Source organism: Sander vitreus, chromosome 4 (genome assembly GCF_031162955.1).
Source record: "Sander vitreus isolate 19-12246 chromosome 4, sanVit1, whole genome shotgun sequence".
In the NCBI taxonomy this organism is placed as follows: domain Eukaryota; kingdom Metazoa; phylum Chordata; class Actinopteri; order Perciformes; family Percidae; genus Sander; species Sander vitreus.
The window spans coordinates 35,177,153-35,203,610 of NC_135858.1; the positions used below are offsets into that span (position 1 = coordinate 35,177,153).

Here is a 26,458-nt window from a genome sequence, read left to right on the forward strand (position 1 = left end):
ATAACTCTTGTTATGATTTGATACTATAAATAAAATTGAATTGAATTATTTTCAGCTAAACAGATCTACTCACTGCCGCTGATAGGACCGAGCTGTGACGGAGCTCCTTAGCCCGCATCATGAAGCTCTATAGCAGCTTAAAGGTCCCACGGCATGAGGTTGATGATGGCACTTCATGAGGTTTTTTAACATTAACATGAGTTCCCCCAGCCTGCCTATGGTCCCCCAGTGGCTAGAAATGGCGATAGGTGTAAACCGAGCCCTGGGTATCCTGCTCTGTCTTTGAGAAAATGAAAGCTCAGATGGGCCGATCTGGAATCTTCCCTTTATGATGTCCTAAGGGGAAAGGTTACCTCCCCTTTCTCTGCTTTGCCCGCCCAGAGGATTTGGCCCACCCATGAGAAAGAGAGAGGCATCATGGCTTTCAAACGAGCAAAGTGGCAGTTGGTCAAGGCCACAACCCCACCCTCCACCTTGCCCCCCCTCTCCTCCTCAATAGCTACAGACAAAGAAATGGCCCATACTAAGGAAGGCTCATTGTAGGTCTGGCTCTAGTGGCTTTAATTCTGCACCAAGGCTGAATTTTGGGAAAGAGACTTCAGATACAGTACAGATACAGAGCCTTGAGGAACGCCATGGCTAACTTTAGCGTACTTTAGCGACATTTGCACTATAAATTGTTGCATAAAAATTCACCAGAATGCAGGAAATGAGTTGTTTGACGGGCAAAATGTAGACCAGCCTCCCCCCCTGGTTATAATATAATGTTTCGTTGTCAGCACGTGGCTGACTGTTGATTAGATATAATAGCGATTGTTGAACGCCCTTGCTCACGTTTGTATTTTTTACATGCTAAAGTAGTTACACTGCATTAAGATAATGTAATTAATAGTGGGTTTATTGTTGTTATTTTCCATATATAATTTCCATGCATTGTGTATGGTAGCCTTTACAATGTTATTCAAAACGCGATTATACGATCACATAATTCAATGCATACTCAGCCAAAGTCCACATATTTATGCGGGGGGGCGCATTTTTTCAAATACGCCGCACTTTCGCCGCATAAATTGCCGTTTACTTCACACAAGAGCAGCCATTTTCCCCTGTTGCCATGGGAACATTATTAAGTGACATAATTACGCGACGTGAACATCATCGAAAAGCTGCAAACCCCGCGATGAAGCCACGATGACACCGCAATTTTTGCAAGTTCCCGCAATTTCATCGCATAAAATTGTACAAATATCCCGCGTATTCCATCACATTTTTTAAGAAAACGTGACGCATAATCAAGGATTTTTGCCCGCAACAATCACAAAAAAACTCTGCATGTATGGGGTTTAAATAATAAAGGTTTATTTTAAAGTATATCAGCCACTGTAGCCCTAGCATAATTATAAATAATTATATGAGTGTATATATATATACATACATACATACATATATAAATGTACTTTATTTTCATTACAATAAATAAATCATCATTGGTGGCATTCAAGCATATGCGTTGCAGATGTTTCAATTTGCGTTCTGATTTCTTTGCTACGTCCCCGCTGTCAGACATAGGCTAATTGTTATATTTCCCACATGTGCCGTGTTTTGATACAGAAATGCATTTTTCATTCGCAATGGCAAGATTGGCATTAGCATATAACAAAACATGTTAAATTATTTGGATTTGGCATTAAAAGTAATCAGACTTCATCTGTAAGCAACTCTGACGTTAAAGTGCAAAATGAAATGAAAGTGAGGAGGACTCGGAGCTTGAACTGGACATTTAGTTTTGTGTGGTCTAATAGAACTCCTACCTGATGTCATCACTGGTCTCATCTCTACTTGATGCCATCGCCGACCTCATGTCTGTCTCATTCACTCCTTGCCTGTGTTCTTCTCCACTAAGACGTATTGTCAAACAAACATTATGTAATAGATTTTCTATATTAGTTTTTCCATATTAATAATATTAAGAAATGAATCTGTTGGTATCAAGTGGCTCCCCCTACTCTTCCACCTAATGTTAGACCTACCTGTTCCCTTCCCCTGCCTTTCCTGATCCACCATCCTCACACCTGAATGAAATGAACTCACTGTTAAATATAGCAGTCTAAATTCAAGTCTTATCAGCCTACTGATAGCATCAGATAAGACAACTATTATGCAGTAAGGTTGTGCTGCTGTTGAAATTACATACACATTTTGGATTTTAAAAAGTACAAATATGGCGAGCCACTTAGCACAGACCTTTAAAGAGACAGATGTGACCCTGTAATTACAGCTTCCATGTCACCCAACAGATGTAACTATAGCCTGTATGTCTGACAGCACATTAACAGCTAACGGTAAATCTATTAATGATTCCATGGTAAACCAGAGTTATTGCATAACTTATGTTTTCCAGCTTCTTGTCATTTATTGTGCATGCTATCTTATATTTACCAGTTGTTATTTGATCCTTAATAAAATTGAGATATGTCATGCCATAGGGTTTAACTAAAATCTAAATGTAGCTATCAGCAACACTGGTTTGCATTAAGCTAGCTGTAAACCCCACTTTAGCTGCTAGTGTTAGCAAACACTGGCTAGCCTGAGAACAGTCTGTTAACATGAATATTTGCAAGCCTCCAAGTTTGGTAGCAACTATATGCATGACTCCATGGTAAACCCCCATTTGGCTGCTACATTCCCAGTGTTAGCTAACGCTAGCTAGTCTGTTAATATGAATATTTGGAAGCCTCCAAGCTAAGGTGACCAGATTTCTGAGACAAAATCCGGGGACATTTTCGGCTCAGAAGCTAATGTTGTTATCTTTGTAAAACTTAAAACGGGGACACTGCCCCAGGGGCATCACAAGACCTAGAGCTGTACTGGGGCACAAGCCCCCCTAGGGGGGTCCATGGGCATGCTCCTGTCATGAATCTGGCAATATAATAACCATTATGGTGGGATAAACTGGCTAAGCAATTTACAAAAATGTCTGTGCTGACATAAATAGTTTACATGAGAATACATTATAATTTTGACCCAAAGCTGGAGACCATGTAGAAATTTTGTTGCAATTTCAAAACCGGATTACCCGGGAACCGCATGTGCTGAGTGAAGAGTTTGTGAAATATTACACAGAGAGTAATGGTGTGTAGAGATTTATGCAGAATGCAAATATGATAACATTTCATGTAAGTTCAATGTTAATTTTCTCGCAAAACTGGCACTAATATCATTGGAAAGCTTAGATTCTGGTTGAGGTGGTTGTGCCAGACTCACACCTTTGGCTGAGTCTCTATCTGTCAGAGGGAGAGCAGGTGTGCGGTTGTGAAGAAATTGGTAATTTCATGGCGCAGATTAACACTTTTGCATGCGCTGTATCCGTGTCACATTCTCATTCGGGGCTGAGCCCCCCTAAAGGTCTGATCCTAGAATCGCCCCTGCTGCTACTTCATACTTGTACTCCACTACACCTCAGAGGGAAATGTTGTAATGTTTACTGCACTACATTTATCTGACAGCTTTTGCTTTATTGCTTCACGCTGGGCTTGTTTCTGCAACAGCTCATTGAGTATCGGATACAATTAAAACTATTGAGGAAATATTTTCCTTTTACATTGGTGCAGTATTAAACGAGATCGCTGCAGTCGGCAACAGCGAAACAAGCTACAATGTAAGTTAATGGACGTCAATTGTCCAGCTTGTATTTACGTTCATAAAAGTGCTCGTTTTGCCGCTGACAGGCTCAGATTAACATTCTGAAGTGTCTGACAACATTATGGAAAGGATTTCTAAGGAGGTCGATCTTTCTGTTAGAGTAAGATCCTTTTTTTAAAGATAAAAAGTCCGCAAAATTGCGTTCGCTAAACCCACCAGACTCCATGTAAATAAACAGCAATTTTAGCATCGTAAAATATGGACATTCTAGAACATATCTGAGCGGAAACCGGGGACGTCTGGTCACCCTACTCCAAGCACAGACGTCACACTTTAAATCCTACCTGTTGCCTCTCACCATCCACTTATTTAACTGCTGTCGCATCCTGGGACATGCCATCTCCTTTTCCCTCTTTTTTCTATTTTTAGCCCCCGACAACTCGCTATTCGTACGTTCGTACCTGCTCGCTCAGCGCTCACGGCTTACCATCGCTTTGGAGCCCCCATGTTGTTGCGCCCCTATGCGGCGCATATAGCGCATACCCACTTTTTTGCGCCACTGTGTACAACTGTTCATTTATCATACAGACTGAAACTCAACTTCTAATAAATCAGAAAACAAATACACAAACTGAACTACTAAATCTAATATAGTCATAATTTAAATAAGTCTCTCGAAGAGAAACGGGTATCTCTCTCTCTCCCCCGCCTCTGCCTGCTGCGCTGTGTGTGTGTGTGTGTGTGTGTGTGTGTGTGTGTGTGTGTGTGTGTGTGTGTGTGTGTGTGTGTGTGTGTGTGTGTCGGTCGGCCGGCCAGCGAGGTTGTTAAGCCTGCAGGCGCTTGTGGAGTTTAACTCCGAAAAGGCAGTTAACCACAGTTTCCCGTTAATCTTATGACGGACATGTGCTGTGATATTTAAAACAAACGATCTGTCAACGGCGAACAGCTTATTACAGCGGGGTCTCCGAGCGTGACTGTCCGAGCGTGGAGCTAGCGGGCCCCGGCAGGCGCCTGCTGGCTTCCGCGTCACTTCATGGAGCTTCTCAACTCCGAAAACTTTGGAGCAAATTCTCAATTCGGCAACGATTTTCACAAGACTGCCTATATTCGAAATCTAAACCGTTCATTTCTCGCCTAAAACGTTCTCAGAAGGGAATTTAGTGATGAATAAGATGGCGAAAATTGTTAAAATTGTCCCGTTGTCGGTCTGTCGATCTGTGTTCTGCTGCACAGTGATGTCATGATGCTCTCCTGACACACCTGCATGTTAAATACTCGCTTTGAATGTTTAGCATCTGAAATATTTTAGTCCTGTTTCCTGTTTAAAAATCCATTGAATTACATCTGTTCCTTCTTCCTCGTTGAAGAAATAGAAGCATAGAAGAAAGATAGAAGAAATTGTACCTTTGTAGCCTATTGTATTCTGTTTCTTGTACTTAAATGTGAAACTGTATGTTGTCTTGTACGCTTACGCTTTTGCGTCTGACAAACATTGCATCTGACAAACACCAAAATGCTAGGAGTTCATTCCATCTATACGTTTCTGGACCTTGGACACATTGGGCTTTAGAGAAAACAAATTGGTTGCTGGTGTTGACATCCTGTTTATATGTGGGGAATCGTCTGGCTGAACACAAGAGGACTATGATTATCTTGCAGTTTGCCACAAGAGATTTCTGCATAATGTTAACGCATAATGTTAACGTATATATATATATATATATATATATATCAACTGTCTACTGTTCGCTAGCCTTATATTGTTGCATGGTGGCTCAGTGGTTAGCACTTCTGCCTCACAACAAGTTGGCACTGCAGAGTTCAATCCCTGGTCCAGGTAGGCTCTTAGACTCTTTATATACCAACATTGAAATAACACTTGGCCTCTCTGCCATAAAACACATTTTTGATAAATACCCAGACCCATCCAGACCCGACAGCCACATTTTACAGTTACTCCAGATCACACTCACCAGAAATGACTTCACTTTTAACAATAAACACTATCTCCAGCTTTGTGGGTGTGCAATCGGCCGGAAGTATTCCCTATCATACGCAGACATCTACGGTTGTGTTCAAAATAATAGCAGTGTGACTTAAAAAAGTGAGTAATGCTCAAAATCCTTAGAATAGCTTTTAATTCCATAATATCAATGCATTGGGAACACTGCACGCTCAATTCCAAATCAAAACATGACCAAAATTGATCAAGTTTGTGTTATACCTTTACAGAAAGTGAAAAAAAATGAATATTAGACTGTTCAAAAAAATAGCAGTATTTGCATTTTTCTTTACAAACTCAATCATTTACTATATGAACTGAAAAATGACCATTATTTCTGACAACTGCTCCACATCTGTGTTGCATGGAGTCGACTAACTTCTGCCACCTGTGAACAGGTATTCCAGCCCAGGACCATTGAACTACATTCCACAATTCCTCTGCATTACTGGGTTTTACCTCAGAAACAGCATTTTTGATGTCACCCCACACGTTTTCTATGGGATTGAGGTCTGGGGATTGGGCTGGTCACTCCATAACATCCATCTTGTTCATCTGGAACCAAGACTTTGCTCGCTTACTGGTGTGTTTTGGGTCATTGTCTTGTTGAAAGACCCATTTCAAAGGCATTTCCTCTTCATCATAAGGCAAAATGACCTCTTCAAGTATTTTGATGTATTGAAACTGATCCATGATCCCTGGTATTGGATAAACAGGCCCAACACCACAGTATGAGAAACATCCCCATAACATGATTTTTGCACCACCATGCTTTACTGTCTTCACAGTGTACTGTGGCTTGAATTCAGTGCATGGGGGACGTCAGACAAACTGTCTGCGGCCCCTAGACCCAAAAAGAACAATTTTGCTCTCATCAGTCCACAGAATGTTGCACTGTTGACTTTGCGGGGGCTTCTAGCTGATAGCTTAGCTTCACATAGCCTTCTTCTGATCCTAACAGTACTCACAGGTAACTGTAAGTCTTCTTTGATTTTCCTGGAGCTGATCATTGGCTGAGCCTTTGCCATTTTGGCTATTCTTCCATCCATTCGAATGGTAATTGACCGTTTTTTCCCACGTCGTTCAGGCTTTGGATGCCATTTCAAGGCATTTGAAATCATTTTGGCTGAGCAGCCTATACTTGTCTGCACTTCTTTATATGTTTTCCCCTCTCCAATCAACTTTTTAATCAAAGTCCGCTGTTCCTCAGAGCAATGTCTGGAACGACCCATTTCGCTGAGTATTTCAGTGTGAAATGCACTATAACCAGCATGCACAACATTTGCTTCCTTCCTTCCTTAAATATGGGCCATAACTGACACCTGTTTCTTCACAGAATCCATCACCTCACTAATTGAACACAACACTGCTCTTATTTTGAACATGCCCCTTTCAATTACAGATTCAATTACACAGAATGAGCAGCATCATGTCATGACTGTTGGGTCTGTTGGTTTTCTATGACTCTACAACACTTACTAGTAAATTATTTGCCATGTAGAAATATCACTTCTACCAAAAAATTTGATTTATGAGGTTAGTGATGTTGGACTGCTGGCCCATTGGGAGGAAACAGTATTCCATAAACTCACCATTAAACCTCTCAATATTTATTTTCGGTACTTGGACGACATCTTCGGCCTCTGGGACAACACTGAACAGACTTTTTTGACTTTTCTGGACATTCTCAACTCACATCACCCTAAAATAAAACTCAAACATACCCTAGAACCCGTCACAGTGGAGTTCCTTGACACACGGGGCTTCTTCCGCAGCTCCGGCGACCAGACGAAAACACTAGCCACCAAAGTTTATTTCAAGGACACCGACCGCCATGCACTTCTCCATAAGACCAGCTATCACCCTAAACACACGTACAGAGGCCTCATTAAGTCCCAGTTGATACGCTTCAACAGAATTTGCACCTGTCCGGAGCTTGTGGAGGAGGCCACCTGTACACTTTTTAGTGCGATGAGGTTGAGGGGTTACTCGAGGCGCTTCCTTAGAGGTATGAAGGCGGAGGTCAGCGGCTGTTTCACTAATAAGGAAAAAGACATCATCGTCTAGCTCGACCCTCGTCCCCCTGGTTATTACCTACTCAGAGAGTCTGAGGAACCTAGTACCAGCAATTAAAAGGACTTTCCAGGGGGCGGGGGAAGAGTGTGATGTGCTGAGAGACTGCCGTATGATCTCCGCCTACAGGAGGAACAAAAATCTCAAAGATATTTTAGTCCATACCAACCTCAACAAAAGTAATGACCCTAGGGAGGCGCTTTTGGGGTTCGGATTTTGGTTTTATTATTTCCTCCCACTGCTCTGGTCTCCTCTCTTCCTCAGGTTTTAGCTGGACCTCCTCTGCAGCGCATCATACCCAACCTTTTAACCCCCCTGCATGCTTTCTTGCCTTTTCCTTTTTTTTCTCTTGGTTTTCTATTTTAAATGACTTTTTTTATTGTTTTAATCCACATTTATGATTAATAATAACTGTATTTGTTGTAATATTTCCATATTTACGCCTTTTAGAGCATGCGTCTCAGATTTAATATTCTTTTCTAGCTGCAGAGCGGGTCCTACTTAATATGTTAATGTTTTGATGTTTTTTTTAAATAAATATTTTAAAGATGCTTTTATTCTGCCTTATCTATATCTTAATAATTTGATTGTGTTTCTGTCTTTATTTCTAATATTTATTATTATTATTATTACAAATTCAATTACTTGCCTCAAGATTTTAACATGATGGTACACATGCCATTGGTTTTATGCATTTTACTAACAGTATGGTTTTATTCTATGATGTATTTTAAATTATTTATGGTTATTTATTGTAACCGCTGTCCGTCCTGTTTTTAATATCATGTCGTCTTTTAAACAACTTTTTTATATAACTGAACCCGGCTTTTTTAAGGAGATTTTAAGTGTTTTATTCACACCAGTTGTCCTCTTGTGCCCGTGCCCCGTTTTAACCCAAACCTAACCATAACCCCTCGTCGTTTGCCTACTGTGGTACGACAGTCATGTCTTCCACTTTTTGCCTGGGCCCCGAACGCATCATTGCAGCAGTTGACCCGGAAGTTTACGTCAGTTGTCTTCTCCCAGCAACAGAGCAGTTCTGTTAGCTTTTGTTAGCTGTTATTCTGGTGAGCTCGGGGACTAATTTCTGACACAGGTCTCTCCACACACCATTAAAATGGTAGGATGCGACGTCTGCCTCTAAGTGTATTTCATAAACATGTTCGTAATTGTGCTGGGACCGCTGTGAATTTATAATGTATGAGGGGTTTTAAATAAAATGCTAACCATGCTACTCGGGCGTTGTCAGTTAGCTCGGTCTAGTTAACGTTAGTTAGCTTTCTGCTGAGTGTTTTCACAGGATTGACAGCAGCTAGTTTGATGTTTTCTGGTAATGCTGCTGTTGTAGTAGCATTTTGTGATTACATGAAGGGTTTTCAATCACTTTAATAAGCTGCCTACCATAAGCACCAATAACGGCTTGTTTGTCTACCGGCTAACGTTGTTTTCCCTCAGACGCGGAGTGATACTAATTGTGCAAAGGAATTCGAATCGTAGCCGTTGTTTTATAGAGGCTTTTCACGGCGCGTCATCAGACCCGAAGTCGCCATGTTGGAGGTACTCCGCATCACAACAAAGAACAGGCACTGAAGTAGATCCCGAACGGCGTTAAGGAAAATGGTTAATTATTGCCGTGTTTTAGGTTGTACCAATAGGTCAGACCGAGAAAAACATTTTGGAATATTATCGACTTCCAAAAGTTATTAAAAACCAGGGAGAGGAATGCCAGACGTTATCAGAGGAAAGGAGGCGCTTGTGGTTGGCAAAGCTCAACCAGGATCTACGAGGGAAAACTCTTGTCTTGTTCGGTCTTTGAAATAAAAAAAAAACTATTGTGAGTCACTTGGCTACACTTTGAGTATCACAATGATATCATACATTTATGGTTAGGGTTAGGTTGATTAAAGACGTTATTGCATTACTTACAGTAAACTGTAATTTCTCAAAATATCGCGCCTTTTTGTGGTCCAAGTCCTTCCATGCCTTTGCATCTTGGACGCGTTTTGATGAGCTTTTCTGTTGTTTAGACATAAAGTATTAAAGTATCCAAAGTGCACAATACTCCATTACTCCATTCAGTTGTTTACACCGAGTGCCTCCAATATGGCTGCGCATCCAGGTTACCGCCCAGAACGTGACGTCGGTGAAAACCCTCCATAATGTGGTTGTTCTATATAACAGCTCTAGACCAATCAGATTGCTTAATTTAAGCTACCCGTTTTATGAATGATGTATTAACTCATGTCTCCGTTTCCTTCCCAGGCTGAAGTAGAGGAAACTCTGAAGAGAATCCAGAGTCAGAACGGAGTGCAGGGGATCATCATCGTCAATACAGAAGGTAACGTTATGACAGTCAAAGACCAACCACCTTATTTATGTTTATTTACACACCCGTGGATGGATGTACCCACTCATTTACATCACACACACACACCACTGCAGCTATCTTATTATAACGGTAACCTGAGTTTACCTGATTTGTTGTTATCTTGAAGCAGTGGTGTAGTCTAATGTATTGCAGTGCACAAACGCACAGACAGACACACACACACACACACACACACACACACAGACAGATACACAAAGAAAGAGGAAGGTAACGAACATCTGGCCAAAATGAGGGACATCCGGAGGAATTTCCGGCGGCACCGGAGCAATCCCAGAAGTGGAACACGGTCGATATAGACCAGGGTTAACTTAACCTGGTTACATCTAACTTCTTTACATACGTGTCCCTCCCTCAGGAATCCCCATCAAGACGACTCTGGACAACGCCAGCACGGTGCAGTACGCGGGACTCATCCACCAGCTGGTGATGAAGGCCCGGAGCACCGTGCGAGACATCGACCCCCAGAACGACCTCACCTTCCTCCGTATCCGCTCCAAGAAGAACGAGATCATGATCGCTCCAGGTGAGAGCCGGGGGAAACGAACGCCCTCGATGCACCAAAACGTACAATTAACTGCCGACCCGCCCTACGCTACAGCCGCCACACGATTACAATTCAAATGTTTATGCAACATATTCAGGGCCACGTTTTCTTAGAAAGCCACAAATATCAATCAAATCTGTCTTTGGGGGATAAACAAGTGTTACAGTGGTGCTCATACGTTTATGAACCCATGCTAAAGTTCTAGTATCTTAAGTTGTATTTGTACCATTTAACTATAGAGAACTATTTTCCCCTTTTCTTCACAGATAAGGACTATTTCTTGATCGTCATTCAGAACCCGTCGGACTGAAAAAGAAGCAGATCCCCCCACCCCTCGCCACCACCACCTGACCCATCACTCTCTTTGTCTGTCTTCATATTTAAAAACAGCCAAACGGTTTCTCTTTGTCTCGCTGAAACCAAGGAGTAAACGTGAAATCCATCTGCTTCAACGACAACATGTGTGAACCATAAGACAGCCAACCGCTCTGCTGGCTAATTTCCCTTTTCCCACGTTGTAGCATTCCAGTTGGGCCTCCTCTCTGTGCGTAGTGTATGTTATGTCACTGTGTCTGTCTCCGAGGTATTTAGCACACGGTAAGAAGTGTTCACCCCCTAAAATACATCTGGCAGAAGTAGAAAACTGGAGCAGTGCATACATGTCTGCAAAGTGTACGAGAGAGACAGACGGAGACAGACAGACAGACAGACAGACAGACAGACAGATAGACAGAGGCCACAGCACATGTGTACGTTTGAGGATGTTTTTCAGTTCTACCTTAATGGAAAAACTTAGGATTGTTATTTATTGTTTTGTTGGCAAAAGATGTTGAAGTAAACTACACTACCAACACTTCTCTTCTCCGCCATGTCACCTTCCTGATGGTTATTTTTAACAAATTACGAAATAAAAAAAAAAGTAAAACTTATCTTGTGTCGTCATGTACTTATTACTGTGTTAGTATTACGTTTTGGGGAGACGTTAAAAAGCCGTTGATTTAATAATTCCATTGGTTATATAAAACGTCAGAAAATAGTGAAAACATCTTGCTGGCAGTTTCTCAAAGACAGAGTCTTTGTCTTTAAATGAAGAAGACTTTTTTTGGCGGTTTTTCCAGCGCTGGACATCATTCGTCGGGCTTTTATTTTGGTACTTAGTAGCAGTGTGAATTTGCATGTTCACAAAGCACAATATGGATTTAAGATTTCATTCTTTTTACAAGACAAGGCTTTTGTTTTAACCGTTTGGAGCTAAATGTGTGCAGCGAGCTTCAACCACTGGATGTCAGTAAAACATACAGAGAGTCAAAGACATTTACACTAGATGTGCAGTTTGTGTGTTAATGTTGAAAGTAATGTGTCTGTTAGCAACGCTACATTATCAACACACACACTCACAGAGACACACACACTCACAAAGAGAGACACCCACACACACCCCTCTCTAATATGCAAAAACTTCTTATGTATGTTTTCTTAAGGTTATTATGAGATTTACAACAAAATCAGCTTGATTTTATGGAAAGTATATGTTATATATATAAGTTTATGCCAATCTCTAGGTATGGTGAAGGGCATGTGATGATGTGGGAGGGGGGGGGGGCCTATTTTAATTCCAAAGGCCAAGGGAACTTTATCAGGATGCATAGTATCCTGGATCCATGAAATAACTGGCCTTTCAAAATAAAAGTCTGCCTGCCTCTATGGGAGTTTAACATAGGGGTGTACGGACTTTAGTTGCCAGGGTTTAGACATTAGTGGCTGTGTGTTGAGTTATTTTGAGGGGACAGCACATTTACACTGTTATATAAGCTGTACACTTAATACTTTACATTGTAGCAAAGTGTCATTTCTTCAGTGTTGTCCCATTAAAAGATATAATGAAATATTTACTAAAATGTGAGGGGTGTACTCACTTTTGTGAGATACTGTATATGTCACTATTATGTGTACCTTTTCATTTATAGTGAATGAGTGCTGTATGACTGCTGGCTGTCTCTGTGTTAGTCCTGTGTCACATGCCTAGGGACTGCAGATGAAAAGTAGTTATTTTTACTAATTCTGGCATATTTACATGGTGTTTTTTATACAACAATGTTCATAAATATGCGTGGTCCCTATCAAATAAACCAATAACAAATACAAATAAAATACTCTGAAGTATCAAATCATGTTTATAGAATCAAAATCAGGTTTATTGCCAAGTAGGTTTTACACATACAATGAATTTGCCCTTGGTAGCTTGATGCATAACAAACATATTGGCATACATTGGTAATAAAAATATGTAAATATATCTATTGTATAACTAATTCCCATAAAGTGAGAAAAAGTCATGAGGTACAGAGGTAGTAAAGTAATGTTAAGTATGTTTTTTTAGGGTTATTATAAGCTTTTTAACAAGAAAAACAGCTTTGGAACAGGGGAAAAAAGTTGCATTTAGTGTGGCCGGTTTGCTCAAATGGTAGGGTGGGTGCACATATGCAGAGGTTTATTTTCGATGCAGAAGGTCCAGGGGTCGAATCCGACCTGTGGCGGTTTTCCTGCATATTTTGATGGATAACATAGTAGGAACATATAAAAAAGCAAGTACTACAAAAGCCAAGAAACAGATAGATATGTTTACATATGTTTATGACAATATGTTTCTATTATGTAATCAATTCCCATAGAATGAGACAAGTCGCGAGGTATCAAGGTAGTAAAGCAATGTTAAGTATGTTTTGTTAGGGTTATTATGAGTGTATGAGAGCTTTACAACAACAGAAACTGGTGTTTTGGATTGGAAGAGGGCAAAAATGTATGTATCTGTAATGTGTGTGTTAACTGTGGTAGAGAAGAGGAAGCAGCAGAAAGGCAGGAGGTAGTAATGTCATGTTAGGAATGTTTTTCTTCAGAGATTTACGACAAGGTAAACACAGCACTGTTATGTGAACTATCGGCCTAAAGCTCGCATCATTTCCTGTCTGTACAAAATAACACCGCGCTGAATGAGTGTTGAAAACGTTTTTTTCAACATTTTGTTGTTCTTTTTCGACACTTGTCACTTTACCCAATGTTTTTGTCGATTTGTTCCAGGTTTTTTGCCACCATTTCCGACGTTTTTTGTCGATTTATTTCCAGCAATTTTTTTGATGTTTTTGTCGTTTTTTTCCGGTGATTTTTTTGTCAATTTTTTTCAGCGATTTTTTGGATGTTTTTGTCGATTTTTGCAGCGATTATTTTGATGTTTTTGTCGATTTATTTCCAGCAATTTTTTTTATGTTTTTGTCGCTTTTTTCCAGCGATTTTTTGTCAATTTTTTTCAGCGATTATTTTGATGTTTTTGTCGATTTTTTCCGGCGATTCTTTTGTCAATTTTTTTGGATGTTTTTGTCGATTTTTGCAGTGATTTTTTGTAATGTTTTTGTCGATTTTTTCCTGCGATTTATTTTTTTTGATGTTTTTGTTGATTTTTTTGACGATTTTTTTTCAGCGATTCTTTTGATGTTTTTGACGATTTTTTGCAGCGATTTCTTTTTTAATGTTTTTGTCGATTTTTTGGCAGCAATTTTAAATTTATTTCCAGCGATTTAAAAAAAAAAAAATTGTCCATTTTTTCCAGCGTTTGTTTTGGATGTCTTTGTCGATTTTTTTTCTTGCATTTTTGAAGCTTTTTCTAACATTTTGTCACTTTTTGTAACGTTCTTTTGTCATTTGTTTTTTCTTCAAATACGATAACATTAAATATATATTTTTTTTATTTGACCGAGGACAACAGGAGGGTTAATAGAAGTGTAATACGGAGAATTCAAATGATGAACGTCCCCTTTAAATCCAGCGGATGACGTCAGCGCATCGCTTTACTTGCTTTGTTTGTCCGCGGAGCTGTTTTGGCTTCAGACTGAAAAACCAGAGACGACTGAAGACATTCAAACAGACAAAACCTCTTCCAGTTTCTTTGTCACCGAGTCGCGTTGTTACGCAGTTATACTGCACATTCATTAGGTTGTAACTGTGTAATTACTCTGACAGAGATGCCGTCCGACAGACCCTTCAAACAAAGGAGGACATTTGGTAAGAGACCACCAAGCAAGACGGTGTTTTTGTCTAGCAGCTAGCTAGCTAGGCAGTTAGCCGGCCTGCTAGCCACCAAGCTAGCTAGCTAGCTCACCTTATCTGTTGACAGTCTTGTATGTTGTGTTATTGCCGTTACAAGTGTTTCGCAGCTGTTTAAAACTCGGTGTTATGGCTCAGATAGTTTACAACATGGGACAAAGTCGTCTGGGCGTTACGTTTAGAGAATGTCTTTTCGACATTTTAATCAAAAGGGGGAAAATAACATGTCAACATCTTATTAAATGTACGCTAAACGCTAATCAGCCTGTATATTTTGGCATGTTGTATGTGTGGGATCTCTTTGGCTGCTAATGTTAAAAAAAAAGGGCCATCTGGGTCACTGTCCTATTAGCTTGGTCGAAGCAACGAAGGCCTGCCATGACCTGCCTTTACACAACGGGATAAGCTATACTAGCTGTAAACATTTTGGTGTTTGCTCAGAGTGAAAACAACTTGTGCTGACACATTATCCCAGTACACGTGTTCAGTGATTTATGATGTAATTTGAGAAGCCAAACGACGGCCCCTGTGCTGGAAGGGAGGAGCCCAGATTGTCGATTGCGTAATCTACAGAGAAAATAAGGGATAAGCTAAAATGTCACAGTGGAAACAGGGGGGAAATACTCAATATACTGTGTTGTTGTATTTGGTTATGACCTCTCTATAACTGTTTAACTGCCAACACAGTAGAGGCAGTTTTAACCCTTGTGTTGACAAAAAAATTAACACTTTTTTTTGACACTTTTGTTACTAATTTTGCCGTTTTTGTAGCATTTTTCGACATTTCTGCACTTTTTTTCCACTTACACCAGTATACACTAACAACAACTTATTACCACTAGTTTAACACTCATTTTTGGAATGTATGGTCAATACACCTAGCCTATATATGAAATTATATCTAACTTTTGAGTTAAAAAAGCAGAAAGTATGAATAATTTTGACTAATGTTTAAGATCAAAGTAACGTATGTTGATGGATAATCACAGACTGTCAAAGTGAAGTCAGAATAATTCTATAAAATTAAATAAAACACCAAAAATTCAATAAAAGTAGTAAACTGATCCTTAATTTTACGTGTGAAGAGCGTTTCATGGAACCTTCCGTGTTACTTTTGGGCAATTTGAACCCAAATGTTCTGATATAGAAACTTTGAAAACGGGTCAAATTTGACCCGAGGACAACAGGAGGAGTTAAAGTGATAAACTGGCTACTTACTGGATTTGTTCACCTGTTTGTATCACGTGATTCCCTGCTGTTTGTCTTCCTCTGTGTCACCAGCGTTTGGTTAAAGTTACTCAGGAAGTGTAGTACTAAGTTTTTACTGCTTTAAAAAAGTAATAGTACCTAAAGCTGTAACAATACCAAGTTCTACTGTAGAATGAATTGCCTCAGAAATAACAAACTGTCTCTTTCAGTCAAATTTAAAAAAAAAAAAAAATACTGTTACTTTTGCAAACAAATTAAAGGTTTGAATGAATCACAGGATACAGGTTTTGGTTATATATCACCGTCATGTGACCCAGATAATGTAATAACGAGTAAACTAGGTTTGGGTACTGGTGCTATAAAGCGATATTTTTAAAACGGTACGTGAACCGTGAACCGACTTAAAAAAATAAATAAAATAAAAGGAACAAACGACAGTTGGCAACAAAGAACGGCTTGTTTATTGCTGAGGCCATATGGTCAAAATTAAATGATTATATAATAACAATAACTTATTTCACCTGTAAATTGCAGTTAAACGACAACAAACAACCACCAGATGGGAAAAGGGTATTTAACAATAACTTTGAATGCAACACGAGGCTGGCAAGTTTCAAGTGAACGCATTGTCTGTGTTGTTTTTCCGACAACGGCAGCAGTTCACTAATTTTACTGACTTTGCGTGTGCTATTCAATTTTATAGCATTGTAATTATTTTTATTTTTTATAAAAGAACGTTAAAAACGTGACAAAAATGTTGGGAAAACCTAACAAAAATGTCCAAAAACTGTAAAAATAAATAAAATCGACAAAAGTGACAAAAAGCTTATAAAACGTCGAAAAAAGACGACCAACAATTTGACAATTATTTTCTTTTGAATTTTGAAGCCAGCTCAAGGGTTAAGAGGCACCAAAATCCGCGTTGCTATTCGGTCCGGTAGATACCGGTCGTTTAGGCACCGGGTTTCGGTAACGTTACCCAACCCTAGAGTACACAGCCTATGACGTAAACCACGCCTCAAATACATACAGAGAATAAATGCCATAGAACTTTATTTAATATAAAATCTAGTTTGACAGTCAGTCATACCGAGAAAAAAAAAAAGAACATAAATAAACTACTTTTAAGTCGATTTTTTTGGGCTAAATACATAATATTGGTTCGGTGCGTAGAGTCGCATACTCGCCGATACGAGCGTTTTTAGGGAGGATGGGAGACATTTCCGATAGTGGTGTCAGTGTCTGAACAACTCTAATTCAATCAGCAGTTAGGTACTGAGAAGTATTTTATTAAATGAAGGGTTGCAAGCCTGCCGCACTAACAACGTGTAATATATCGTACGTTACAAACCTGGGACACAGGACGAGGAACTTCGGTTGGAGTCTTGGCCCTAATCATATTATTTCCTTTTTGATAGAAGGAATATTGGAGCCAGTCCTGAAAGTAGAGTGTAGAGAGAGAGTAGTTTTTCTTAAGAGGCAGATACTCAAGAAATGGGCGGGGTTGGCTAATTTGATATAAAGCTGGGAAAGGGAATTATCTAAATATATCTAAAAAAAAAGACAAGGTGTATCTAAACCCACGGTATTTTTTTTTAAATAAATGCATTTATAGTCTAGTGTTTAGCACCAGCCCTTCCCTTCTTACTCTGTGGAAATAAAACCATCCCTAAATAAAACAAAGGGACCATTCACACACTTCTCTGTTGCTCCTCATCTGAGCTTTGAACCCTGCCAGTGTTTTAAAAAGAGCTGAAATACAGTAGAGCTATTCTTATTACAGAGAGCAGTGTGTGTTCAAGTTGGTGAGGTGGGGAAATCAATCGCAAAGAGAGCAACGCTGCAGGAATATAAAGGCACTAAACGCACACAGACACACATAGACTCACAGAGACAGACACACACACACACACACACACACCTCTAATATACACTACCGGTCAAAAGTTTGGGGTCACTTAGAAATGTCCATTCCAGACAGAATACCAGCTGAGATCAGTTGCATTGTTTTTTTCAATCATGGCAGCAGTTTTCAGATTACATTATGTGTTTACAGAACTGTTCTCGACTGTTGTAGAAAGAAGTGGCTGAAGAAACACTTGAATTCCATGCTTTTTGGTCTAAACGTCATGCCCAAATTAAAAGTGGTACAGCTCCCATATACTCTGACACTCTGGGGTGTGCCTGGTATCATTGGGACGGTAGGCCTAACACTCTCAAGTTTTTGTTCCAAGTGTCAGGGTGATTCTAGGCCTTACTGACACAGAGGCTAGAATGGAGTTTTTTTTATTTCATACATCTGTAAAATGATTAGAAGACACTGCTGTAAACACATCTGACAGGTGACAGACAACACAGGGCATTAGCCACACGTCTCAGCTTACTGCAGAAAAAATGAAGCCAAAAGACTCAAAAATGGACTTTATATGATTTTTTTTCTACAGATATGTCTGTGCGTTTTTTTAAATTTCCATTTGAAAAGTGCAAAGAAACTACAAAATACAACACTTCTCAAATACACAAACACACACGCATCAATCACCTTTCCAATGATACCAGGCACACCCCAGAGTGTCAGAGTATATGGGAGCTGTACCACTTTTAATTTGGGCATGACGTTTAGACCAAAAAGCATGGAATTCATGCCTTTCTTCAGCCACTTCTTTCTACAACAGTCGAGAACAGTTATGAAAAACTGAAAAATAAATGTAACAATATAGTTAAGTACTTAAATATATATAAGTAAACCTAAGTCACCTAACACATAACTGCAATAATTTAACAAATAACAGTTACACTATTAACAAGTAACAACAAAATAAATGTTGAGTTGGTATGCCAACCAGCTTCAGACTTTAGCAGTTCTTTTGCAGAAAAATGACCATATTTGCTCCTCTGGCGAGATAGGACACCTCTCCTGACTTATGGCGTGTCCTGCACAGGAGGAACCTCTCTCAGATGGTGTCCAAGAGGCCTGGACACACAGGGAGGAGTTTGAAAGGGCAGACTCCCCCACCACCAGCCTACAGCGTCTTGTCCTGAACGATAGACTAGCAGAGCAAGCGTGATCTGTTTACTAGCGATCACGTGCAGTGAATGGTTGATATGAAAGCAGCCTTCATTTACGGTAGCTAGCTAACGGTAGACTACAGAGAAAGTGTGATATTTTTACGTCCGTTTCAGAGCGTGTACAAAAAGCCGTCTATCAGCTGTGACAGTAGAGGCCATGTCTGAGAATAGCGCGGACGCACAGCGGGCGGGCACGTGCGCCACTCGGCCGAAAAGGGAGAAAGAAAAACGAGTCTGCCGCTGTCCGGAGCGACAGAGGGGAAATATTTCAGTCAGAACTGAAATGAGGAACCGAAATTTGCGTCCTAATCCGGTCCGAATACTACCGTTTGCGTAGGAACGTAGGATGCGTAGGATTATAATTGGGTCGAGTCATTTTTTATGAGAAAACTCTGATGTCAGCGTGTTAGATGTGAATATGTTCTAGTTTCTTCTCTCCTCTGGGACAGGAAACTGAATCCTACTTCCTTACATCCTTCCTTCCTTCTCTGCAGATGTCCTTTCTTCTGTCTTCTTTCCTTCCTTTCTTCCCTTCTTTTCTTTCCATCCTTGCCTCCTTTCTTTCATCCTACTATCCTTTCCTACTCTTCCTAACTTCTTCCCTCATTATTCTTCCTTCCCTACTGCATCCTTTCTTCTGTCTTCCTTCCTTCCCTCCCTTTTTCCATCCTTCTTGATTCTTCCTTTACTTTCTCTCCACTATTCCTTCGTTCCTTTTTCTTTCCATCCTTGCCTGCTTTCTTCCCTTTTCTTCTTGTCCTTCCCTACTGCATCCTTTCTTCTGTCTTCCTTCCTTCCTTCCTTCCCTTGTTCCATCCTTATTGATTCTTCCTTTACTTTCTCTCCACTATTCCTTCCTTCCTTTTTCTTTCCATCCTACTCGCCTTCCCTTTTCTTCTTTTCCTTCCCTACATTCTTCCTTTCTTCTTTCCTTCCCTCCTTACACACTTACTTAATAACTTACATAAAGTATAGAGCTGCAAAGATGAATGGATTGTCAACTATTAAATCAATCGACAACTATTTGTCTGTTTAAAATCACTAATTCTCTACATTATAATAACTACAACTTATGTCTCTTCCCTTGTTATAATATTTTCCTAACATGTTTTGTAAAGTTTGTTACAAATAATGTGTTTTAAGATTCTTTGCGTGGGCTTTGACTGAATTGGATTTCATTTGATGAGACTACAAACGGTGACGTGATTTCTCCGATGTCCTAAATTATGCATCTGGGTTTGTTTGTTCTCTGTCCCAAAATAGAGCCAGAGTATGCGTTAACGGAAGGTTTTCCTCTGGGTATCAACACAGTTCTCATTTTAAACCGAACCGCCCAGACAGAGGCGGTTAGTTTTTCAGCGTCCGATTCAAAGCGTTGTATCTGGTCAAGATGCGTTTAAACACCTATTTTGTCATGCTTTTCGTTAATGTATTTCTGTCTTTTGTTGCCCTGCAGCCGACCGGTGCAAAGAGGTCCAGCAGATCCGCGATCAGCACCCCAACAAGATCCCTGTAAGCCGCTTTTTAAAATCAGATTTCAACACACTACACTCCATTGCTCTTCAATAAGCCGGCCGTGCAGACCGGTGATCCATGTTAAAGGTTCCAGTGTGCACTGGCATACACATTTACATACGCACTTATCAAGCCTTTTCAAAATGTGATGTACCTGCGGTTACTGAAGTGAGTGAACAAGCAGAACATTGTGAGCGTGTGAGGCGGACGTTTAAAGTAGAGAGCTACACTAAAAGTTCTGTTTGTGTCGCTGACAGACTCAGATTATTATTCTAAGTGTCTGACAACATTATGAAAGGATCCCTACAGAGATAGACCTTTTAGTTAAAGAGGAAGATCTTTAGTTTAACATGAAACAGCCCTGAATTCGCCGTCGCTAAACCCACCAGACTCCATGTAAATAATCAGTACTTTTAGCGTGTATAGAGCCAGCATGTTTCCACCTATAATTGGGTGAATTAAGGATTTATTTCAACCAATCCAGAGTGGTGATTGTTGGAACAGTGGAAAGACGAACCAAGACGGCTTTTGGTAGTTTTATTTAGTTTCTGTCCCATTTGAATGAAGTGTGTTTTACGATGCTAAAAGTCCTGATTATTTACATGGAGTCTGGTGGAGTTTGGTGATGGGGGGGGGGGGATTTCGGGGCTGTTTCATGTTAAACTAAGAGGATCTTACTCTTTAACTAAAAGGTTTATCTCTGTGGGGATCCTTTCCAGAATGTTGTCAGACACTTTGAATAATAATCTGAGTCTGTCAGCGGCAAAACCACTGACAGTGTGTTTTTGCGGCCGCTGCAGGTGATCATCGAGAGATATAAGGGAGAGAAGCAGCTGCCTGTCCTGGACAAAACCAAGTTCCTGGTTCCTGACCACGTCAACATGAGCGAGCTGGTCAAGATCATCAGGTAGAGACACACACACACGGAGAGGGAGAGAGAGAGAGAGAGAGAGAGAGAGAGAGAGAGAGAGGTCACAGTTCATTGAGGTCTGTGTATGTATGTAGAGCACCCTCTGTATCTGTATGTGTGCTGGTAGTGTTTTACATACCATCAGAGTGGTGTGTGTTTAGCGTGTGTATGTGTGTGTTTGCTGTGGCCGCAGATGACCCGTTTGTTTACAGTCCTCCATTCTGCTTCAATACCAACACGGGGAAAAAACTTTACATTCAGCTCCAGAATAATGGGACAGGACATTAAGACTTCACTGCCCTAAAGCGCCAACATTAAATAATATATCAGTGGGGGGGGTGGGGGGTTGACAGTAGAGCTAAAAGTGAGCTAAAAAACAGAGGGGAGAGAGACAACACGACACCAGTCAACTTCTACATTCATTTCATTTGAAAACGAAATAAAGTCAAGCTATTTTCTGTTGTATGAAATGGAGCTGAAACGACGAGTCATTAATTAGTCATAGTCACAGGAGATTAAACGGCAATCCATTTGATTGGAACGCTAAATTAAACATCTGCTGGTTCCAGATGTGAGGAGTGGCTGCGTTTCTCTGTGTTCTTCACTGTACATTTAATATTTTTAGTTTTTTGGACAGACAAAACAAACAAATGAAGACATCACTCAGTGCTCTGGGAAAACCTATTGGAACTATACAAGATTCAAGATCTCCTTCACGCATTTGCATCCATAAAAAAACCGAAATGTGGTCCCCAAAGTGCCAGTTGTGTGTGTGTGTGTGTGTGTGTGTGCTTGTGTGTCTGTGTCTCTGAGTGTGTGTGTGTGTCATGTTACTCCCCAATCAACAAATGTGTTTTCTATTTGGCTAACGTGGCTCGTCCTCATTAGGGATGTTGACCAACAGTACGACTTTTGGCCGATTAATACTGCACACACACACACACACACACACACACACACACACACACACACACACACACTGTATTTCTGTTAACTGAACAAATGATGGGTGGATCTTAAGAAAGAAGGATGTTGTGTGGTTGTCATTTGAGCATCTGGAAAGTCGAAGCACTAACTGGTGACACAAATGGCCTGTGATCAATAATACCTCCTTAACTTTTTTTTGCCCCCCCCCCCCACCCCCCAGGCGTCGGCTGCAGCTGAACCCGACGCAGGCCTTCTTCCTGCTGGTCAACCAGCACAGCATGGTGTCCGTGTCCACGCCCATCTCGGAGATCTACGAGCAGGAGAGGGACGAGGACGGCTTCCTATACATGGTCTACGCCTCGCAGGAGACCTTCGGCTGCTAGGGAGGGACAGGGGGTAGAGGGGGGGACGCTCAAGGAGAAAAGAGAGGCCACGGGGTGTCAAAACCGTCCCCCAAACGACAAAAAAACGCCACGATCCGCCCCGCACGTCCCCTTTGTCGCACGTAGCCATGTGACAAGACACGCCTCTCTCTCTCTCGCTCTCTCTCCGTTATCGTCTAGCATCGTCTTCATATTGGTCAGTACAAAACTAGCTACAAAAAGTCAGAGGACGTCCCCGTGTGTGTGTGTGTGTGTGTCTTTCCTGCCCTCAGAGTTAGAAGTCCGACTCATAACCCGTGATAGTCTAGTTTGGATTTTGTCTCTTTTCGTTCCCCCAGACTCTTATTTTGAAAAAGGCGAGGTGGGACAAAACAAACGTTGGGAGTTTTGAAATCGGCGATTTCTCTCAACCTCGACACTAAACTTACATACAAGTTCAACTTGAAAGCAGCCGCTCTGCAGAGCGAGTCAAGAGTTCGGGACGTGTGGAGTTCAGACCCTCGGATACGTTGACGTGACGCAGGCGAACACACGGCGGAGAGTCCACGTCACCCAGTAATCTGCTACAGGCTAGAAGACCAGATAGGTGGTGATTGTTACCTTTTTAATTTTTTTAAACGGTCTTTTGTTTGAGATAGTTTTAGTTAGGGTTCTGCAGCTCGTTCCGAGATAGTTTTTGATCTTTTTTCTTTTAGTTTTTTTTTTTAAATCGTCTGTTATACCGTCAGCCTGAAGCTCAACTCGCCACTGGCTACCGAGTAGCTGACCATCGGGCTAAAAATGACTGTAAACGCTCTGTAATAATTAACAGCGTTCAGTCGTTTCACACGTGCAATATTTCTCCCCTCGCGCCTCGCTGGTTACCACACTAAAGGAAAAATAAATAAAAAGTAGACACTGCAGCTGTAATGTAACGCACCGCTCGGTCACAGAAGGGAAGCTAGCATTAGCATTAGCTTCACTAACCACAACGCGCTGCTAACGTGCCGCCAGGCAGGTAAACGGCCACCATGACCGGACTGGCTTTCTGTCCCGTTAAGCACAAAACGCCTGTACTATCACTACGTATAGTATCACTACTCACCAGTAGCATCACTACTCGCCTGTCTCCCCCACGTCCATGTAATTGAAGCAGATTTAAAGGCCGATCCAGTAGATAGTTTTTAGGTCGCAGAAACACGAGACGGGCGCTCTGTTCCCACAGCGGTACAGCTACAGGCTCGACGCTTTCACAGCCATTGTGTTTCATACTAACGGTTCTTCTCTGGACGAACGGACGACTTGTTCGCTCTCTAAAATGTCAGAAAACGGTGAAAAATGTGCATCGGCGTTTCCCCGAAAAGTCCCAAGATGACGTCCTCAAATGTCTCGTTTAGTCCACAACGCCACGATATTCAGATTACTGTCACAGAGGAAGAAGAAGACACTAGAACATATTCACATTCAACAAGCTGACATCAGAGACGTTTTACTCAAACCGATTGTCAGAATAGTTTGGCGGTTGTGAGAATTTTTAGGAAGATGACCTAGCTTGAAACTGACACCGTCAGGTTGAAAATCCGTTCCCCGTCTTCCTCCGGTTCTCGCGTCACGGTAGCATTAGACAAAAATGAAACGTATTTAATGTCTGAAACGAATGAGCTTTTTTTGCACATAAATTAATACAAATATGAAAGACTTGGCATAGGATTTTTTTTTAGGAATTACTGTATCTATATATAACAATTCTCTCTTCTTTTTTTGTATCTGCTCCTGTTCTCTAGAGCTGCTGCTGTGTGTGTCTGCCTTTGTTTTAATAACAAACAGGTTTTAACAAACCTTGCATGTTGTAGTTTCTTTTTTAAAAAAAATATGTATATTGATTTTACGCAATAGTTATAATTGTTTAATTTAGAGAAACATGGAGTCTTTTTAGATGTTTTTCCCAAAACCAAAAACTGAAAATATGTGTACGTTTGAAACAAAATAACAAAAAAAAACTGTGTGTGTATAAACGATCATATATTCAAACTGTATTACTTTTCTTTTTGGCTTTTCTGACGTTGTCACTGTTCGGAAGGGTGTATATATATAGATGCATTGCTGCAAACTTATTCAAAGCATTTGCCAATAAATAAATAAATAAAAAGTTGCCTTTAAAATGTTTCTCTGGTGTGTGTTCTTGTTTAACTATATTCGTGGGGTCCAAAAACCGGGAGTCCAGTATACTTGTGGGGTCCCGACAGCTTTGTGGGGCCCAAAATGCTGGACCCCACAAGGTTAAAGGTCTGTTTGAGGGTTAAGACTTGGTTTTAGGATTAGAATGAGGTTCTGGTTAGGGTGAGGGTAAGGGTTAAGGTAAGGGGCTAGGGAATGCATTATGTCAATGACGGGTCCCCACAAAGATAGTGAAACAAACGTGTGTGTGTTTTGAGCGGATGAGGCAGAGGAAGACTTTTCATCAGCTCATTCTGTGTTTATGTACATTTCCTGCTTTGTTTAATGATGTCTAGTATTAAAAGCAAGAGTCGAAAACTTGGGACGAGTGTCGAAATAGTGTCGGAAGCGAGGGCCGAAAGCTTTAAAGGTGCCCTGTCACACGTATTTCATCACTTTGTGGTAATGTCTGAAGTTCTACCATGGACTCTAACACATTTTGTGGAAAAAAAAAATGCCTTAGTTACCTTGTTTCGAGCCATTCTAGCGTTGTACAGAAAGCCTGCAGGAAGACTCAGCTCGATTTGTGCCAGTTCTCATTAATATTCAACGAGCTAAGCTGCTTGACTCTGATTGGCTAACAGCTAGCCAATGAGAGCCTGGCTATCAGCATCCTTGACCCAGCGCAACTGGGCGAGCTCATGAATAGTAATGAGCTCAGGCACCATGATGTCTGACTGACCAGCTTTTGTAATTGACCTGATTTCTCCACTTATTTCTTTTCAGTGGCTAGAGCTGACAGAGGAGGTAGCAGTTCATTTTCACAACATAACACATATGGACCTAACATATTTCAAAAAATACAAGAAAAAAGGGTTGTGTGTGGCAGGGCACCTTTAAAAGGAAACTGAACTTCGAAAACTTTAAAATTGATGTAAAAGTGTGAAAGCGTCCAAAGTGAGAGACTTTTTAAATTGGTCAGAATGCGAAACAGCCTCAAATAAAGTTCACTTTTTGTGCAGCTGACAGGCTCATATTATTATTCCAAGTGTCTTGACATTTTTCTAAAAGAGTAAGATCCTTGAACGCTGCCCTCGCAACGTTTGTTCGGTGTGTTGCTTAGTTCTTTCTGGCAGATATTGGTGTTGGTACGTACGCGGTGATTAAACAAATCCCGTGATGAATGCAATATCTGCCCACGAAATACATCTGCGTCTCCTCAGAGTTTAAAGTTTGGCTAGACCTACGTGTGGAAAATGGGAAAGTGTACTTTTAACGATACATGGCTAGATGACAGCGATTTCTGCTGTTGGTTACAAGCGGTACCCAGCTCCAGGTACGAGGCTCGCTGCAAACTTGATATCACACGCCAGAACGGAGAAGCACAAGCTAGCCGCAAAATGCCTTCAGCAGACTCGGCCAATTAGCCAGTTTTGTAGGTCTTAAATTTCAAACTTTATGGTCTTAAATTAGACTTACTAAAACCTGCAAGAACCCCGTTTTTGTCAGGAGTCTGGTGGCTTTGAAGAGAGCAGAGAACGGCTTCAGTTCCCCGTCATAA

At 40.8% G+C, this 26,458-nt stretch overlaps 2 protein-coding genes across 2 annotated transcripts; both read left to right on the forward strand.

Annotated features, from left to right (window-relative positions):
* The first annotated feature begins 8,722 nt into the window (after positions 1-8,722).
* dynlrb1 (dynein, light chain, roadblock-type 1) lies at positions 8,723-11,579 on the forward strand. The gene is made up of 4 exons (XM_078249477.1): positions 8,723-8,837; positions 9,980-10,055; positions 10,462-10,629; positions 10,917-11,579. Exons 1-4 carry the CDS (start codon positions 8,835-8,837, stop codon positions 10,958-10,960), a joined length of 291 nt encoding a protein of 96 aa, XP_078105603.1. The 5' UTR covers positions 8,723-8,834; the 3' UTR covers positions 10,961-11,579.
* A 2,923-nt stretch (positions 11,580-14,502) lies between these two features.
* On the forward strand, positions 14,503-24,906 carry map1lc3a (microtubule-associated protein 1 light chain 3 alpha). Its single transcript, XM_078249476.1, has 4 exons — positions 14,503-14,706; positions 20,483-20,538; positions 21,342-21,448; positions 22,599-24,906. The coding sequence occupies exons 1-4, from the start codon at positions 14,667-14,669 to the stop codon at positions 22,759-22,761; spliced, it is 366 nt and encodes a 121-aa protein (XP_078105602.1). The 5' UTR covers positions 14,503-14,666; the 3' UTR covers positions 22,762-24,906.
* Positions 24,907-26,458: the final 1,552 nt, after the last annotated feature.